This window comes from Siniperca chuatsi, linkage group LG12 (genome assembly GCF_020085105.1).
Source record: "Siniperca chuatsi isolate FFG_IHB_CAS linkage group LG12, ASM2008510v1, whole genome shotgun sequence".
Taxonomy (NCBI): Eukaryota; Metazoa; Chordata; class Actinopteri; order Centrarchiformes; family Sinipercidae; genus Siniperca; species Siniperca chuatsi.
The window spans coordinates 29544888-29564083 of record NC_058053.1 but is presented as its reverse complement, the minus strand read 5'-3'; the positions used below and the strand labels follow the sequence as shown (position 1 = coordinate 29564083).

At 45.0% G+C, this 19196-nt stretch overlaps 1 protein-coding gene across 5 annotated transcripts in view; it reads left to right on the top strand.

Moving 5' to 3' along the window:
* zeb2a (zinc finger E-box binding homeobox 2a) overlaps nt 1-19196 on the top strand; it is a 66431-nt gene that overhangs the window by 40054 nt on the left and 7181 nt on the right. For 2 of the 5 annotated variants that reach the window (XM_044215824.1, XM_044215820.1), the window contains exons 3-9: nt 5891-6181; nt 9056-9124; nt 10087-10281; nt 10718-10932; nt 13921-14029; nt 15503-17415; nt 18833-19013. In XM_044215824.1, coding sequence (XP_044071759.1) covers nt 5891-6181; nt 9056-9124; nt 10087-10281; nt 10718-10932; nt 13921-14029; nt 15503-17415; nt 18833-19013 — 2973 coding nt within the window. The remainder of the gene's footprint in view (nt 1-5890; nt 6182-9055; nt 9125-10086; nt 10282-10717; nt 10933-13920; nt 14030-15502; nt 17416-18832; nt 19014-19196) is intronic. The other 3 variants (XM_044215825.1, XM_044215823.1, XM_044215822.1) reach the window with 3 other exon arrangements.

Sequence of the window (19196 nt, the reverse complement as noted above, 5' to 3'; positions counted from 1 at the left end):
TTTTAATTCAGTTAGGGGCCAAACACTGTTGACGCCTCCCCCACATTGATATCAGTGTTTAGCCTAGCTTAGCACAAAGACTGGAAGCAGGGGGAAACTGTTAGCCTTCAAAACCCCAAAAATCTACAGTTTGGTTCCATTAAACCTCCTAGTTTTACTAAAAATATGAAATATGAAATATGATCTTTAGAAGTGTATGTTGGACCATCATTGCCAGTTATCATTTACACAGATCACAACCCTTTGACTCAACCAGAGACTTATGCGTTGGTTACTATTTCTCTGCGGCCCTAGGTCTTGTTATTATTATTATTATTATTATTATTCGTTTACTTAAGCTGTTACTGTGTGGACCTCCCTTCTGTGCATAACAATATATATATATACATATATATGTATATATGTATACTGTATATATAATATGTCCTTTTTATAACGTCATGTTTAAAGTGCCTTGTCACCTTGTCACAGTCCTGTAGATCTACTGGGAATCAATAATCATGATCATTGATTTTCATCATGACAGCAGGAGCATTCACCAAAATATTAACGTGTTTGTAATATTTGTAATTCATTGTTGGACTTTGGTCTAATAATTCAGCTTCTGGACATGTTGGGAAAGATGTTTTTGTGTTTCTGTGCAGAAAGCAGCAACAGCTCCGTGTTTTTAAAATAAATGCGTTTCCTAAAACACAGATCCAGTTGTGTGCCTTATGTCCAAAAGTATGTGGACACCCCGTGGTCCGGGTCTGTTTGTCCTGGTGTGGCCTCGACCCCTCAGTTCAGAAGGGAAATCTTAAAGCTCCATCATACAGTTTTATTTTAGACAATAGTGTTCTTCCTGCTTTGTGGCAACAGTTTGTGTTTGTCTTCTTCCTGTTTCATCGTGACACGAAGCAGCTCCAGAAAGTCCCAGAGTCCCTGTTTGGTGTCGAGGAACTGGTCCTGACCTGAACCCAAACGCCACCTCTGGGATGAAGTGGACTTGTGTTTATCTGAATGAGATAGTTTTACAGAAATCACCTAAATCTAAGCGTATGGTATAGATTCACTGCATGGCCAAAAGTATGTGGACGCCTTTTGTAGCCAACTCCATATAAATTGCATGTGGATGTAACATTCAGCTGTCCACATACTTTTGTCCCTGTGTTTGTTACCTGCCTCTGTGATGAATCACTTCCAGCTCGTAGCCGCTAGGCAGCGACCTCATTTTCCACAGCAGCACCTCCCTCCCCCCTCCCTCCCCCCCTCCCTCCCCCCTCCCCCCTCCAGTTGTTCACTCAGGTGATCTGCTCTCAGGCGAGAGAGAGACACAGAGGGAGAGAGAGAGGAGAAGAGCGAGTGGGCTGTTTCGTCTCTCATTACCTTTCAGCGAGCGGCAGGATGTGGACGCAGCACCTGGACGAGGACAAAGCGTCTGATCGTATCGATCTGTGGAAATACAGCCGGATTATTGATCTCTGGACAGTCAGCTGGTTTCAAGGGAGAGACGCATCGAACCTGTTCACTTTATTCTCAACAAGACGTCTGGAAATCTGCTTCACGGTGATTCGATCTGAAGCCCCGCCCCCGTCGCTGTGGATCAGTGGCCTGTCAGCGAACGGAGATCAGCGATTGGTTGCTGTAGTTTGAGCCTCACATGAAGGTTTGACGCTGATTGGATGTTTTATACGATGGTGTGATTGATGCTGAAGCTCTAATGAATTGCTGATTGATATATTAGGAAAAAACTTTCAAATATTAGTTAAAGTTTCAGATTTGATTGTAAATCGAAGCTCTTTCGTCGGAATAATCTTTCTTTTTGCATAATTTTGCTTTTTTATGTTTAAAAATGATTCAAATCAAACTTCTTCTGGTTGACATGGAAACAATATTTAAAGGTGTCGCTCGACAGGAATATTCACGACAAATACACAGAAACATTTCTGCTTATTTAAATGATGCAAAGATTCGACGCGTTTGATTGGTGATCGAGCTGATGGGAGAAGACGATGTCAGAAATCCTGATCTTTCAGTCAACCTTCATGGGCTTCATGTTTATCTTCCCGTCGGTGTCTTTTTCTGTTCGTTCACTTCGGATTAATACACGTGAAAGGAGAAAAAGACGAAGAGTGCTTCCTGTCTGGCTGCAGCACCTGCACACAGTCAGGACCCACGAGCCAGTGTTCAGTCTGATCCCTGTAACATACCTTCTCAAGACCACAAGACCACCTGCCCGGAAACCCACAGAGCCCCGCTCCCCCTGCTCCCCCTGCTCCCCCTGCTCCCCCTGCTCCCACTCCTCCCCCTGCTCCTCCCTGCTCCCACTCCTCCCCCTGCTCCCCCTGCTCCCACTCCTCCCCCTGCTCCTCCCTGCTCCCCCTGCTCCCACTCCTCCCCTTGCTCCTCCCTGCTTCCCCTGATCCTCCCTGCTCCCCCTGATCCTCCCTGCTCCCTCTCCTCCCCTGCTCTCCTCTCCTCCCCTCTCCTTCTCCCTGCTCCCCTGCTCCTCCCTGCTCCCCTGCTCCCCTCCTCCTCCTATCCTCCCTGCTCCCCCTGCTCCCCTGCTCCCACTCCTCCCCTGCTCCCCTGATCCTCCCTGCTCCCCTGATCCTCCCTGCTCCCCTGCTCCTCCTTATCCTCCCTGCCCCCTGCTCCCCTGCTCCCACTCCTCCCCTGCTCCCCTGATCCTCCCTGCTCCCCTGCTCCCCTGATCCTCCCTGCTCCTCCCTGCTCTTCCCTGCTCCCACTCCTCCCCCTGCTCCCCTGATCCTCCCTGCTACCCCCTGCTCCCCCTGATCCTCCCTGCTCCTCCCTGCTCTTCCCTGCTCCCACTCCTCCCCCTGCTCCCCCTGATCCTCCCTGCTCCCCTGCTCCCCTGATCCTCCCTGATCCTCCCTGCTCCCCCTGCTCCCCTGATCCTCCCTGCTCCCACTCCTCCCCTGCTCCCCTGATCCTCCCTGCTCCCCCTGCTCCCCTGATCCTCCCTGATCCTCCCTGCTCCCCCTGCTCCCCCTGATCCTCCCTGCTCCTCCCTGCTCTTCCCTGCTCCCACTCCTCCCCCTGCTCCCCCTGATCCTCCTTATCCTCCCTGCTCCCCCTGATCCTCCCTGCTCTTCCCTGCTCCCACTCCTCCCCCTGCTCCCCCTGATCATCCTTATCCTACCTGCTCCCCCTGCTCCCCTGCTCTTCCCTGCTCCCCCTGATCCTACCTGCTCCCCCTGCTCCTCCCTGCTCCCTCTCCTCCCCCCCTGCCCCCTCTCCTCTCCTCCCCTCTCCTTCCCCGCTCCTCCTGCTCCCCCTGCTCCTCCCTCCTCCCCCCTGCTCCTCCCTCCTCCTCCCTCAGAAACAGCTGGAGGCATTTGTTTGCATTAAAAAAACGAGTCTGTTCTTCCGTCCAGAGTGTGAGAGAAAATGTTTGAGCGGAGGAGGAGAGGATGACGAAACTGTAGGGGGGGGAGGAGATTAATGTGTCTTTGTAAAACACCCTGGTTAGAGGGGGAGGAGGCGGGAGGAGGGTTGGGGGGGTGGTGCCCTGCGATGTGTCGTCGCTGCTTTGTCCTGGACTCCCTGAATGGACACAAAGAGTCAGACAATAGAAGCTCTGTGAGATCAGCAGCTCCGACATGTTTATACTCAGAGACACTGGGAGGCGTGTGTGTGTGTGTGTGTGTGTGTGCGTGTGTTCATGTGTGTGTGTGGAGGTACAAAATGGTGGACAGTGTTTTCAGATGAGCCGGCTGCGTTGCCCCCGGTGACATCTGCCACTCTGCCAGAGTCATGTGACCCGGCAGGCAAACAGCGCCGTGAATGGCTTTTGTTTGGGGGTCACTGCCTCTCTGTGTGTCCGCCTGCTGCCCACCAACACACCGACTGGCCAATCACAGCGCAGAGACACACACTCTGACGCCCTGCTGCAGTAAACTCGGTTATCACCTCCAGGCGGAAGTTCGAAGGTGGAAATCTTCCTGTTGGTTTCCTCCTGAGAGCAGAAATCACTGAGCGCTTTAAAAACTGTCAACGAGCTGAAAACCAACGGCGACAGAAACACGTCGAATCCAAAGCAACATCCGTCAGACAGCTGGACGGAAGCTTATTAGCTATTATTAACAGTTGATTCATAACTATAACTATTATTAACCATTAATAACGCATTAGTTACAAGTTGTAAAGACGCCCATTTTACTTCTAGTACAAGTATCAGTATGAGTTTGATGTGTTTAAATCATTTTATAGGTTGTTTCTTTGTATTATTACATTTCCTAGTTTTTAGTTGCTGTTCCACATATTTCTTCATTCAGACATTAAGTGTCTCCACAAACGAAACGCAGGAGATACGGTCATATTATGTGAAATATTTAGTTTAGTTTTGTTCCGACTTGTGTTTTATTGAAACGTCTGAATGTTGTCAGTGAACAAACTGCAGTGGAGGGAATATTTCTTCTTCTGCTGCAGGTCAGAAATGCTTTCAGCCAAAAGGCAAAAAGCACAATAGCAGTGTGGGGGGGGGGACTCGGCAGGGGGGTTAAGTCGTCGAGTGAGATCATATTATATCCCAACATATACCTTAGACCACACAACGAGCATTCACGTCTCACTTTTCAGCTCTTTCTTTTCTCCCTCTTTCTTTTCTTGTTTTGATCTGAGGGCATTACCCGGTCTGAACTCCCCCTAAATCCTGGTGGTCACACCTCTTATTAAAGCCGGTTTTGTCCCACGCCCTCCACCCCCGCCCCTGCTCTTGGTATTCAGCCCAGGTCAGCAGATTTCGGCCCGGCCCACCGTGGATCCCCTTTTTAATTTGCACCTGTTGCGCAGTTGTCCGGGAGGCGAGTGCCGCCGCTCGCAGCAGACAAAGATCATATTATGAACAGATATGCACGGACTAATCTCCACGTACCCGAAGGGGAAGGAAAAAACCCGACAAGCTGTATTTTATTTTCTCTTCCCTGGGAACCTGCGCGCCGCTCGGATGTAAAGGTTTACAGTTTGGAAACTGGCAGCAGATAAAATCCCCAGAGGAGAAAAAGCTTCACTTCAGCCACTGAGCTGGCAGCCGCCTCCGCAGATAAGACGCATGAGAGCTTGTCGAAATATTGCTTTATTAGGATACACTGAAGTGAAAATTAAGCTGAAAATTGTTCCCTTTTCTGGCCGACCTCAAGCCCTGCGAGCTGGTTCCCATGATGTCATGGTGCTGTACCCCCCCCTCCCCTTTACTTTACCTCCATCCCTCTGTGCAGCAGGTTTCACCATCACAACACACTCACAAACTTTAACAATCATTTCCTGATGAAGGTTCACGACTTCTGTCTTTTCTGGATAGAAAATTCAGTCGCACCTTGAGAAAGATCTTTCTAGTAGCAGTACTTAGTATTAGCACTGTTAGTAGTACTAATACTAAGTACAATTTAAAGCTCTCTACTGTCCTGGAGTCTGTTGTAGCCAGTGCTGGTTATTGGTTATTGGTTATTGGTTATTGATACGTTCCGATCACTCAGCTGGTTAGGGTTAATGCAATGCGCTAATACACTGTGGTATTATTGCTTACATTTTGGAAATTTGCCTTTTCACTGTTTGGATAACGTGTTGATCACTGATGTTACCTTTGGACAGAGCCAGGCTCGCTGTTTCCAGTCTTTATGCTAAGCTAAGCTAACTGGCTGCTGTAACAATAACAAGTATTTCTACAGCGTGGTATTAGTACTTTTAGCTCAGTAAAGGATCTGAGTTTACTGTCTGTGTCCCCCGTTTGAACCAGGTTTATGTTCAGTCATGGAACATTTACAGTCTTCAGTCCCCTGAGAGTCTGACAGAAAAAGCCTCCCAGTCCAGGAATGTGCCCCCCCCTCCTGGTCCTGGTCTGTTGTTGTTGAAACCTAACATGCCTGCTGGTGTTGTGTTTGTGTTGCAGTGTTGAACTATGAGAATGTGGTGGAGACGGGTTCAGAGACAGACGAGGACGACAGGACGCTGGTCTCTGAGGACAACGGCCTCGCTAACGGCGGCGGTGGAGGAGGAGGGGAGGATGAAGAGGCAGGCAGCCCGGCCGGCGTGCCAACTCTGGAGGCGTCACCCCGGGTCGCCCACGCCCTGCTGTCCTACCGGGACCAGGAGGGCTCAGAGAGCCGAGAGGGTCTCCGGAACCACCATCACCGCTGGAGACTCGGAGACGACACCAACCTGAACCTGAACGGCACCGGTGAGTCATCACATGTCTCATATGATGCTCATATGCAACTCTTCATTCTGCTATTCTGGAGCTTTTGATCATATCACATGATCTTCATCAGCAGCTACTAAATGGACCTTGTGAGGTGATTGTTTTGGCTCAGTTTTTTCCTGTTAAACTGAAAAAAATTCTTGATATTTTTGCTACTGATCGACTATTTGTTGCAGCTCTAGTTAAAATTCTGAACGATTTCTTGAATAATTTGGTTAATGTAACAAAACAATGTCAACATAAAAGGCCACTTACTAGCATTTCAGAGCTTTCAACAACATCTTATGGTGTTGATTCAGTGAATGGAGTTCAGGTGTTATCAGATGACTTCAGTCACATGATAGGAAGTGGTCGTATATATAAGGCGGGTGGATGTAACCACAGTCATTCAATGAATGAAGACAGATAACATCTGTGTCCGGGGTTGAGTCCACAGCGTCCTCAGTTTGTCGGTATATTTCAGTAAAAGATTGAATTTCTTCGTATAACACGAGGACGGTCTTCTGCTGCTGACAGGACAGTTGGTGTCTTTGAGACACAAAGACAAATTCTTTTAATTAGGATTCAAACGGGCTCGTTAGGCTGAGCGGGACTCATTAACAGAGCTAAATGAAATCGGGAGCTTTATGGCGGCCATTTACATGTTTAATAAGACAGCAGGGACACTTTAACTAACGGACGGCGGCATCCATTCGTCTCCACTAATGACCTCACTGATCTCACAAACACTGCACAACCTTCATCCCATTTCAAGTCCAAACTACAGAGTGAAGATGCAAAAAGGGTTAAAGTCAGAGTGACGTCGTCCTCATCATCATCAGTGAGGACAGCTGTGTTTGTGTTAAAGGCTTATAACACAGACTGTAGTCGGATGACATCACTGTGACATCATCCTGTGACAGGTTTTTTTTCTGGAACCTGAAGTTTCAGTTTTATCATTTAAAGTTACTCTTTGCTTTTTCAATGTGATGAAGAAATCAACAATCCAACAGCTGTTAGACGTCCACCTGGAGAAACAACAGCTAGGAAACTAATTAAGTTTTTCATAGAACGGTGAAACGTTCACATGATGTTACATGTTAAAATACAGACGTTAACAGTCCTCGTCGTTCGGTGAATGTGTCGAGTGCCGTTAAATAACTCGAAACGAGTTTTTCCTTCCTGGGATTGTTTGTCTCCTCTGAGGGACAGATGGCGTCTCCATGTTCTCGAGTACAAAGGACACCTCGAGGTGAAGAAACCGACTCACAGAGAAGAGAAGCTGAGGGGGGTCACAAAGAGGAGAGAAGGAAAGATAGAAGAGGAAGGAGTGGATGGAGAATGATTGGAAGAACAAGAGAAGAAGGAGAGAAGTAAAGATGAAGACAGAAGAAAGGGAAATGAAAGATGACAAATAAAGAAGGGATGGTGGAAGGAAGAGAATGAAATATAGGTTTGAATTGCCAATTGGAAAAAGGGCAGAGACAAGAAAATCATGGAAGAAGGAAGCAAAAGGAAAGGGAGAAAGAAAAGAGGAACGAAGAGAGAAAGAAAGCGATAAAGAAGAAAATTAAGTTGAAGTAAATATGGACGAGAAGGAAAGAAACCAGAGGAATGGAAGAACAGAATGAAAGGAATAAAGGAGGTTTAGACGAGAGAAGAGAAGAAAAAAAGAAGCAAAGAAAGACTGAGAGGAAAAAAGCCCTGAAAACGAACAAAGAGACAAAGAAGTAACAGCAGAGGAGTTTTCAGACAGAAACTGAAGAAGAAGAAGCCGCTGTTGACTCAGACAAACATTTGAACCACAAACAGAAGTGAAACGCTCATTATTCCTCCGTCACCTCCATCTTGTCTCTTGAGGAAAGAAAAAAGAGGAATGAAAACACAAAGAGACTCCATTTTACTCTCGACAGCAGCAGCAGCAAACAGAAACGTGTCCCAGTGTTTCCATCAGACGAGACTTTATTTCTTTATTTCTACTTTTTCTGCAAAATAAAAAAATTTTTTCATTTACTTCTCGTTCTCTTCCTCATCTTGAACTCGGGGGCGGTTCCATAAATTGATCGAATCAGATGACTCCACAGCTGACCGTTGGCTGTTTGTCATTGACTGTGCCAGAGTTCATCAGCAGGCAAATCAAATGAGAATAAACATCGCATCAAACACAAAATGAAATGGAAGACTCTGCGTTTAGCACTTTGTGGTTCACTCGTTAGCTCGTGGCTACCTAGCAGAGCGATATGATGGATCAGAACAGCTCAGGTGAAGAAGGTCAACGTCGTAATTAAACCCCACCCACATATTCTGAATACGTCATGTGACTGAAGATGATTACTTGTCACTATTTCTTTAAATTAATGAATCGACGAGCTTTTCACTTTATGGTTGTTGTGATTCAGTTTTAAAGCGTTTCAGTCTAAAAGCCACAAATCTTCTCGTGTGTTTATACACAGTGAAATTACATATGGCAGAACTCCTCCCCCACAACAACAGAGAGAGGGAGGAGGAGGAGGAGGAGGAGGTGTGTCCCTCCTTTGAAGGGCTGAATGAAGCTTATGGTACATGTGACTCCTGTTGAGGAGTCACATGAGGAGGCCCAGGAGGAGGAACAAACACAATAGACCACAGTTGTGGTTTCACTCATTATGTGGAAAATACCTTCAGATTGTGATTCTGTAAGGGATGAATCCAGCTGACGGCCTGCAGCATCAGACCTGCGATCATCCAAAAACCTCAGTCAGACACCGAGGAGGGGGAGGAGGAGGAGGAAGGAGGAGGAGGGGGGGGAGGAAGGAGGAGGAAGGAGGGGGGGGAGGAGGAGGAAGAGGAGCAGGAGGTGAATAAATGTCTGTTTTCTGTCGTTTTATTTAACAGATGACAGGAAGGACGAATATGAACCTCTCGGTCCGGAGGCGTCTCTGCACGCTGTGGGAAACGGTACAGGTGAGATCAATATATAATAATCACATACATGTATTGTAATCATATATACACCCCCATCATAACCTGTCAGGCCTGTTAACAGATACTGATGCTTATCCAAGGAAAGAGAAAAGTAGATTAAATTTTTGGAATGACAAAGTAAAAAATACGAATGGTTCAAACTTATGAGATAATATGTCAAAAATTATATATATTAAAATTTAAAAAATGTAATTATCTCATCATTTTGACTTACTATTTCATTTTCGTCTTTCTTTAGTATTATTTTGACTTTCGTAGAAAAGGTTTTAGTTGTAGTCATCTGGACACTGACTTCCGGATGGGAGCTGAAACGTCTTGATTCTGGAAACAGCGTCCAGACGACTACGACTGAAACCTTTTCTACGATAGAACACTGCTGGACAAATGAGGGACTACACCGTATTATTTTGACTTATTATCTCATAATTCTGACTTAATTTTTAAAAAATATTTTCATGATTCTGACTTATTTAGTGACAGTTAAATTGGACAATAAAATGTTTGACTTTGTGTCTCGTTAAGATTCACCACAAGTGTTTTTATTGTCCTTTTTTTGCCTGAAGTATATTTATGTACTAATCTCATGATTTCGTCCCCAAAGTTGGGGCAGAACAGTGGAAACAAAAGCAGAACCCATGACAATGGATACATGTTAAGGGTCATAAAGTTCCTGTTGTTGAAAAGGCCTTTAAAAGAAGTAAACCAGTAGTTTCCAACAGCCCTAAAGGTAAAGGTGTCCCGCAGGGCTCCATTCTGGATCCTCTCTGGTTCACTATTTATACAGAATCATCTCTGCCACTCCACATCGTGATGTACATTGTGGAGGTTCATCTCTTTCTGATCAGACTTTCCCTTATTAAACAAAAGCTATTTAAACTAAACTAAATGTTTACAAATCCTCCTGACCCTGAACTCATCATCTGTCTGTTTCCTGTGATCAGTGAAGCGTCTGGAAGGCGTCTCTGAGCTGGACGAGTACTTTCTGAAACGTAAACTGGAGGAGGCTGACGGTCACCCAGCAACCATCGCAGAGTACCTGCAGCGCAGCGACACCGCCATAATTTACCCAGAAGCCCCGGAGGAGGTGACGCGACTGGGCACACCCGAGGCCATTGGTCAAGACGAGAGCGAACACGGTAAGAGGAGGAGCCGAGTCAAAGACCTAAAACTACCTCATGCTGAAGACAAGACAACAAAATAACAAATATACATATATATATATATATATATATATATATATATATATATATATATATATATATATATATATATATATACATATATATATGTATATATATGTATATACATATATATATATATATATGTATATATATATATATATATATATACATATATATGTATATATATATGTATATATATATATATATATATATATATATATATATATATATATATATATATGTATGTATGGATGTGTATTAAATGTTAATGTAAAGAATAGTTGTTACCCTGAAGTTTATACAGCAGCAGCTAAACACACCAATCACTACTTCCTGTTACACATTAGCCTCCATGACCTGACCTTTGACCTCTGTCTCTCTCTGGCTGCAGACCTGATGTCCGGCACTCCGGACGACTTCGCCCAGCTGCTCACCTGTCCGTACTGCGACCGCGGCTACAAACGCCTGACGTCTCTGAAGGAACACATCAAATATCGCCACGAGAAGAACGAGGAGAGCGTCACCTGTCCGCTGTGTGCCGACACCTTCAGCCACCGCACGCAGCTGGAGCGCCACATGACCACGCACAAACCCGCCCCAGACCAGGTAAAACACACCTGCACCAACTGTCCGCCTTGTCTTTTCTTCTGCGGTTCTTCACATGATAGCAGAGGAAGCAGTCAGGCGTCGTCACAGGTGTTGCTTTTTGTTCATTTTGCTCCTTTAACTCGTATATTCCTTTCATTTAGTTTCAACCCAAAACTCTATCAAATGAAAGTTGTCTTGTCCATCTGTCTTTGGTAACTTTGGGAATAAAGTTCTGAGAGTTTGAACAGTTTACAGAGTTTGTAAAGGCAAGTTTATTAGTTTATTTATAAGTGTTTTACATAAGACATAAAAAGATATAATACAATTTTAAAAAACACATAAATAGAATTTAAAAGAATAAAATATAATAGAAGATAAAAAGAACTATGGCTGCAACCGAATAATGAAAATTATTTTCTCAGTTCGTCCATTAATCATTTGGTGTATAAAATGTCTAACCAGCTGAAATCGGAGCCAGTACATTTGACATTTTAGCTTAAAAAGCGACTAATCGATTATTGAAACTGTTGCAGATATTTAGCTGCTTGACTAAATGTTTCACCTTTAAAAACGAGCTAAAGTGGAATAAAAGTGACCGAATATTGTTGTAACACTCAAATACTAGAGGATTCAACAAGGTGTCTTGCTGTCGATTCTTTGATTAGTCGACTGACAAAAATGAATCATTAACTATTTTGAACATTTGGTAGTTTCAGCTTCTTATGGGTGAAAAATTGCTGCTGGTAAAAAAATCAAGACGCAATAGAAAATGTAGAAGGTGTGAACCTTGTTCATGCACAGCCGGCCGAAGCCTTCAGGAGTTCGGATGGGAGCCGAAACGTCTTGATTCTGAAAACAGTGTCCAGACGACTACGACTGAAACCTTTTCTACGATGGGACATTCCTGGACGAATGAGGGACGACACCGTCTTTGAGTGTTACACAGAGCTGCTGGCACGGCTGTAGACTTCTTATTCCTGTTTATCTTTCTTCATTGTGTTGTGTTTCCACTACGTCGCGTCTAAATACAGCCAAAGAACAAAGAAACTCATGTTGTTTGTTCGAGCATCGTTCAAACTCACAGAATTGTATTTTAAATTCTAGTGGAGATGCCAAAATTTGCAAAGATACCAAATCTGCCCGGCTGCATTTTGAGCTGTGGCCCAGTCCTAAATGTCCCCCCCAGTTCTCCCAGTCTGTCCAGTAACATGTCGTGGACCGAAACCTCTTTAATAAAACCTGGTCCTGTTCAGCTCGTTAGCAGCTGCATTTTATTGATGCTGCATGCGTGGGATGTGCGAGCATACTGACGTCCTCGGGCCATCTGACTTTTTACATCAGCTGTTGCTGGAACTGAAGCTGGAACAGATTTGATTAGAAATGAGCACTAATAGAGACACACACAGGCCTCGTCCTCTTCTTATTTCCAGACCTTTAACTGTAAATGTCTCGCATTGTGTCAGCAGCATGTAACTGTAGTTCAGGGTGTTAAGCAGTAATCTGATAATAAGCTGGTGTTAAATGTTTCCTGCACACGCCTGTTTGCTGCCGCTCATGATCCAAAACTCACATTAGAGTCGGTAACTAAGCAGTGAATCATTCAATTTTCCAATTACATTGTGATCATAATTAGATTTCCTGGGTTAAGCCCGTCAGCTTCAGACATCCTCAGATCACATCACAGAAGCACAAACTGCCTCTCTTCATACCTGACCCCCCCAACCAGGAGCAGATGGTCTTTTCCCTGCTGCTTTAAAGAATCATAATCCCCAAATGACTTTAAGTGCTTGTTTATTTGTGTACTTCCTCTGAGTTAAACTGTTAAAGAGAGACTGAGGCTGAGGAGAGTTACTGTTACTGAGGAGGACACGGGAATTATATCAGAACAAAGGAATCACTAAAAGAAGTTATGTTTTATTGTTCTGTTATCCTCCAACAGACTCCTCGTCCCTCGAGATGTTAATAGTTTGACAATTTCAGTATTTTTCTGTATTTTTGTGTTACATTTTGACACATTTCTTCCATTCTGATGTGTTTGAAAACATAAACATGAAAATGTAGTTTATGTAACTGCTGTCATGTTTTTAATGTTATTAAAAACATACAAGAAATAATGGAAATGAGCCATCAGCCCGTTGCTGCTTTAATCTGTCCTTACCTTTTATACTGCAGCAGTCTCTTTCTACAAACCTGTGGTTTTTGGTATCAAACACTACAAATATAAACTATACTTTTAGATAAAACAGACAATATTAAATACAGAGTCAGTTCAGAGAGGGAGATCTCTCATCAACACAGATTCACTCTGACTCAGCTTTCATCAACACAACATTTCTAAGACTGTAATTTTTTATGTCGTAACATATGTATCTTTGATATTGTGAACATTTTTAGGTTGAGTGATGAATCACCACGTTTTTGGCCTTTTGTTCTTCCTGCACATTGATTTCCATTCCTGTTTTTCATGTCGTTTGTCTGATTTGAACTTAAAATAAATTAAAGTCAAACCAAATAGAACCAAAACATGTTTGAACCTTTTTCTCCAGTTAAATAAACAGAAAGAGCCTTCTCTATAAACTAGAGTTTATCTTCCCTCCAACAACCATCTGCATGTGAAACGAAGGGATTTCAGCGAACACTCTCAGCTCCCACTCCCTCTCTCTCAGCATCAACTTTCTACATTTGCTGCAGTCTGGGGGGGAATCACTCCCCCCGACTGTGTTTGTGTTTGTTTATCTCTTTATTTGCATTTCAAATGGTTGGAATGCACCTACACGACAAACTGTTACCTCTGAACAAAGTCAGCCCACACTGTTTCTCAGAATGTGTTGCAGATAAAAAGAGTTTAAGAATCTTTCTGTCACTATCAGATCTGCTTTACTAAATACTATTAAATTCCCCCGTGAGCTTCTGTTCCAGCCTCGTAATCTGCTTCCCTCTCTGCTCACCGACTCCCACTCGTCCTCCATCACATGATAGCTCTGCTGTTTGTTGTTCTGTCTGCAGCCGCCGCTGCTGAACGAAGGAGTTGGAAACCGCAAGTTCAAATGCAGCGAGTGTGGAAAAGCCTTCAAATACAAACATCACCTGAAGGAGCATCTTCGTATTCACAGCGGTGAGTCGTCCTCCCCCCAGCTCACAGTCTGACTGAGGACCTTATAATTAATAATCTTCCTGTTCAACTCTCAGCTGAATGACATTTTCTCAATAGTCGACCTGTTTCACATCTGAGTGATTCATCATGTGGATGAGATCAAAGCTGAACACAAACAGAAACAACTCAAAACTTTTCTTTGAATAGAACTGACAAATGATTATCTTTCAAAGTACATTTTCGTTTACAGCAGCAACACTAATCCTGTGCAGTTACATGAATGATTCATATTTACACATTTATGTCAAGTCATTCTCCTATAATTCCCTGTGATGCTGTTGATAAAATATTGATTGTGTTGCCAGATATGACTGACTGAGGCTCAAACCTGCCAAGTCAACATAAAAGTAGCCCAAATTTTTAGGAAACCAAAAACTATACTGTACTACAGTATATATACTGTATATACATATACATATGATTTTGTTTCTTTAAGTCTCCAGAGAGGTATGATGATATTTAGTCTGTACACCTGCATCATGACAGAAAAGACTTCACCCCAATAACAGTGTAACATACTTATAAGTAGAAGCTAACCCAAAACCAGTTACAATAATTAAAACAGACTGAGAGTCTGCAGCCATGCTAGCAGCTCTGTGAGGCTGTACTCAGACACAGCAGTGCTTTGAGCTAAATGCTAACATCAGCATGCTAACATGCTCACAGCGACCATGCTAACATGCTGATGTTTAGCAGGTATAATGTTCACCATGTTCACCATCTTAGTTTAGCATGTTAGCATGCTAACATTTGCTAATTAGCAGTAAACACAGAGTGCAGCTGAGGCTGATGGGAGCATCATCAGCTCTGCAGGTGTTTGGTCAGAAACCAAAGTGTTGGACACGTTAACATGTCGACCTGATGGTGGCGCTAGATGGAAATTCAGAGGATCAGCAGAGTTATTACAGTTCATCCTGAGGGGAGCGTGAACGATGAAGCAAGTTTCATCACAGTCCAGCTGCTGCTGAGATGTTTCAGTCTGGACCGAAGTGTTGGACAAACTGACAGACAAACATTAGCATCCAGAGAGCCACGCTGCTAGCATGGCTGAAAATATTCCCACCAAGCTTTTACAAGGATTTTATCACATAGGTGACCAAATGTGGCCAAATAATAATTCGAATAGGACAAAAAAATTCAGTATAGTTGTAATGAGCCTGTTTGTAACCTGTAAATCTCAATTAATCTAATTAGAGGACAGAAGGTGCCAATCCACTAGAAAATAGCCTGACTTTTAATTGTCAAAAAGTGCCCAAATGGTACAAAAAAGTAGCTCAAATTATCACAAGCCACACAAAACCATTTTTTCCTGACAAATCAAATAAAATAGAAAACCGCCCAATCTGCCCACACTGATTGCATACTGAACTATATGATAAAACAGTATTTATTTGAAAAAAAAACCAATAATCTATATTTCACGTTGTGTTGCAGGTGAGAAGCCGTACGAGTGCTCCAACTGTAAGAAGCGGTTCTCCCACTCTGGCTCCTACAGCTCCCACATCAGCAGCAAGAAATGCATCGGCCTGATCGCCGTCAACGGACGGGTACGCAACGGAAACAACAGCAAGCCCGGCTCCTCCCCCAACTCCACAACCTCATCACCTGGAAGCCCTGCCCTCGCCCAGCTCCGCCAAAAACTGGAAAATGGGCGACCACTTGGCCCTCCAGACCAGCAGGGTCAACTCGACATCAAAGCCGAGCCAATGGACTTCAACGAGTATCGGATGCTGATGGCCTCTCAGCACGGGTTTGGGGGACCAGGGGTCTACCTGAACGGCCACGGCGGAAGCCCCCTTGGCATCCACAGCTCCTCCCAGAGCCCCCTTCAACATCTCGGAGGCATGGGGCTAGACCTCCCGCTGCTAGGCTATGCAGGGCCTCTCGGGAACAACCTGAGTGAGGTGCAGAGGGTGCTTCAAATCGTGGACAACACGGTGTGCAGGCAGAAGATGGACGGGAACCCAGAGGAGATCTCCAAGCTCAGGGCCTACATGAAGGAGCTGGGGGCCCAGATGGAGGAGCAGAAGCTGGCCCAGGCCGGCTTCCACATGGTGGGCCATAGCAGCCCTACAAAGAGCATCATCGACTATACACTGGAGAAGGTCAATGAAGCCAAGAGTCTGATCGACGACTCCAAGAGGCAAGTGGATGTCAAGAAGGAGAAGCCAAATCACTCAATTGATCTCAGCGGTGAGGAGAAATCCCATGATGGCCAGAACCAGTTCCTGCCATTCTCCTGCCAGTACTGCAAGGAGACTTTCCCTGGACCCATCCCACTACATCAACACGAGCGCTACCTGTGCAAAATGAACGAGGAGATCAAAGCAGTCCTGCAGCCAGCTGAGTGCAGTCCTGTTGGCCGCAGGGGGGCGATGCCCTCTGAGCTGTCCAGTAATGAGCGGGCTACCAGCCCCATCAATCCCTTTAAGGACCATGTGTCAGTGCTCAAGGCCTACTTTGCCATGAACACTGAGCCCAACTCAGAGGAACTGCTCAAGATTTCAATTGCTGTTGGCCTTCCTCAAGAGTTTGTCAAGGAATGGTTTGCCCAGTGGAAGAGCCAAAACCACCACGGAGGCAGTCTGAGGAAAAAGTCGCCCCCTCCCGACCGCAGTGGACTGGATGTCAACCACAGCTTGAGTCGGTCACCGCTGTCACTTCCTGTCATAGATTTACACGGAGGCTTCACTAACGGTGACACCTCCCACAGACTTACAAAGGCCAACCAGTTTACAGCCAACAGGCAGACAATAGGGGACAAACCACTAGACCCCTTGGACCACTTGAGGAGCAACACCCCGTCACCCCTCAACCTTTCCTCTACTTCCTCCAAAAACTCTTACACTCCAAACAGCCTAGCTTCTGAGGAAGCACATGGGGATATACCACTGGATCTGTCGCTGCCCAAACACATGGCGCAGAAGCTTGTCTCTGTGGGAGAGAAACGACCCAGACCCAACGGTTTCATCATTGAGCGCAATGGTGAGGCACAAGGACGAGAACAGGTGTCCGGGCCCTTAGATCTGGTCAACATCAAGAAGGAGATCCTGGGCTCTGATGGTGGAGGGAACTCTGTCCACCAGCTGGAGAAAAGCACCAGTCCCATCTTTGGGATTAATCCCTTCACTGGCGGTCCTGTCTACACCTCTCTGCCACCTCACGGAGCATTTCCTCCACCCACCTTCATGTCTCCTGCCCAGGCCACCATCCCAGGCCTCAGGTCCTACCCAGGACTTGACCCCATGAGCTTCCTGCCCCACATGGCCTACACCTACGCAACCGGAGCGGCCACATTTGCTGAAATGCAGCAGAGGAGAAAGTACCAACGGAAATCAGGTTTCCAGGTAAAACTAGCCAACAATCTAGATATTGTCCTCAAACATCACATATGGATGTGTAATGAGTCCTTCCCGTGTGGGTGAAGTGTTTGGTTGGAATGAAAACCTGCTGACCCTCCATGCTACATTGTTGGGCACCCTGAGGCAGTTAAAATCTCTTGGTTAAGGTTCAGGAACATTCATGGTAAAAAGACACCAATGTAGTTTGGGTAGGAGTCAACCATGCATCGCGGTCGAAGTCGCAAACTTTGTAAGCAATCACCCTGACCACCTTCCTCATCTCAACATTTATTGACCGTAGCACACATCAAATGCACCATACAGACACAAGAAGTAGTAGTCAGGGTACAGTAGCCGGACTGTGCCAATCCAGAGAGCACATGTGATGTAAATGTGTGTTTTATGGATAACCGACGTACATGGCATATCTTGACGGGTGTGTGGGCTTACAACAAAGGCTTGTGTCTTTTGAGGAGGTAAATCAGCGTCATGCCACGTCCTCCTTTGCTTCTGAGAAAGGACAGTCACTCAAGGAACAAGAACTCGCTTGGCAGGAAAACGTGAATATGGGTGGTTGACAAAACAATCTCACCACAAAGGTCCATTAGTAGCTGTTCTGCAGCTTTTGATCGTATCATACAGTCTTTTTAAGCAGATAGAGTCGCCCAGTTGCCATGGAATTGTAGATGTTAAAATTTATCATTTTTGTCAACTGCTGTTTCCTTTTTTCTGGCATTTTCTGCCTACATTAGAAAGCCAACAGTAGAGAGATGACAGTAAATGAGGGGAGCAAAAGATGGGGAAGGAGATGCAACAAAGATGCATGGCCGTTCTGGAACTGGGGACGTTGTGGTTTATGGTCGGTGCCCTAACTACTAGGCCAGGGTGCCGACATCAACTACTCTTTTCAAGATCAAGAATCAACTTCACTCAGGCAAGTGCTCAGAAGAATGGACATTTAAACATTTATAATTCCATGACAACTGGGCAACTCCTTCTGATGAGGAAGATAATGTGATACGCCAGCTACTAATGGACCTTGTGGTGAGGTTGTTTTGTTAAGTAAATGAAGGCAGTTTCAACGACCACTGATGCAGATTTATTCTGGGGATGAGAGTCTCACTTTTTCAATTCTGTTGAGTTCATTCCTTTTTGGTTCATGGAGGAATGACAATTCGGTCTCGATAAATCACTAAATTTTGTTCAACAGTTCATTCAAAACCTCCTTACCCCATAAGTCCTGTCCCCCCTTTTTTAAGTGTTTCCTGGATGAAGGGGACTTACCCAGGTTGGGCCTTTAAGCCCTGTCCAGACTTGGGATCATGGAGACGGTGGGGGGTTGGACCAGAAGGTGTGTCTGAGTATGAAGTCGACAGGTGTGAGATTATCAGACGTATTAAAATGATCTGTCTTTGTGTCTCAGGGGGAGCTGCTGGACGGGACGGCGGACTATCTGTCAGGCCTGGACGACCTGACAGACAGCGACTCGCTGCTCTCCAGGAAGAAGATTAAGAAGACTGAAAGTGGTATGTACGCGTGTGACTTGTGCGACAAAACATTCCAGAAGACCAGTTCCCTCCTAAGACACAAATATGAGCACACAGGTATATATAACATTTGGACACTTCTTTTTTACCCCACCCCCAATGCTTTTGTGCCCCCTCCCTTCATATCTTATGTCTACAAATTTTTGTTTCATTCTCTCCTTTTTATATTTATTTGGTCACGTAGCTCCCCTACTTGTAGTTTTCTCTTTTTCTCTGCCGTTATTTTTTCTGTTTTGTTCT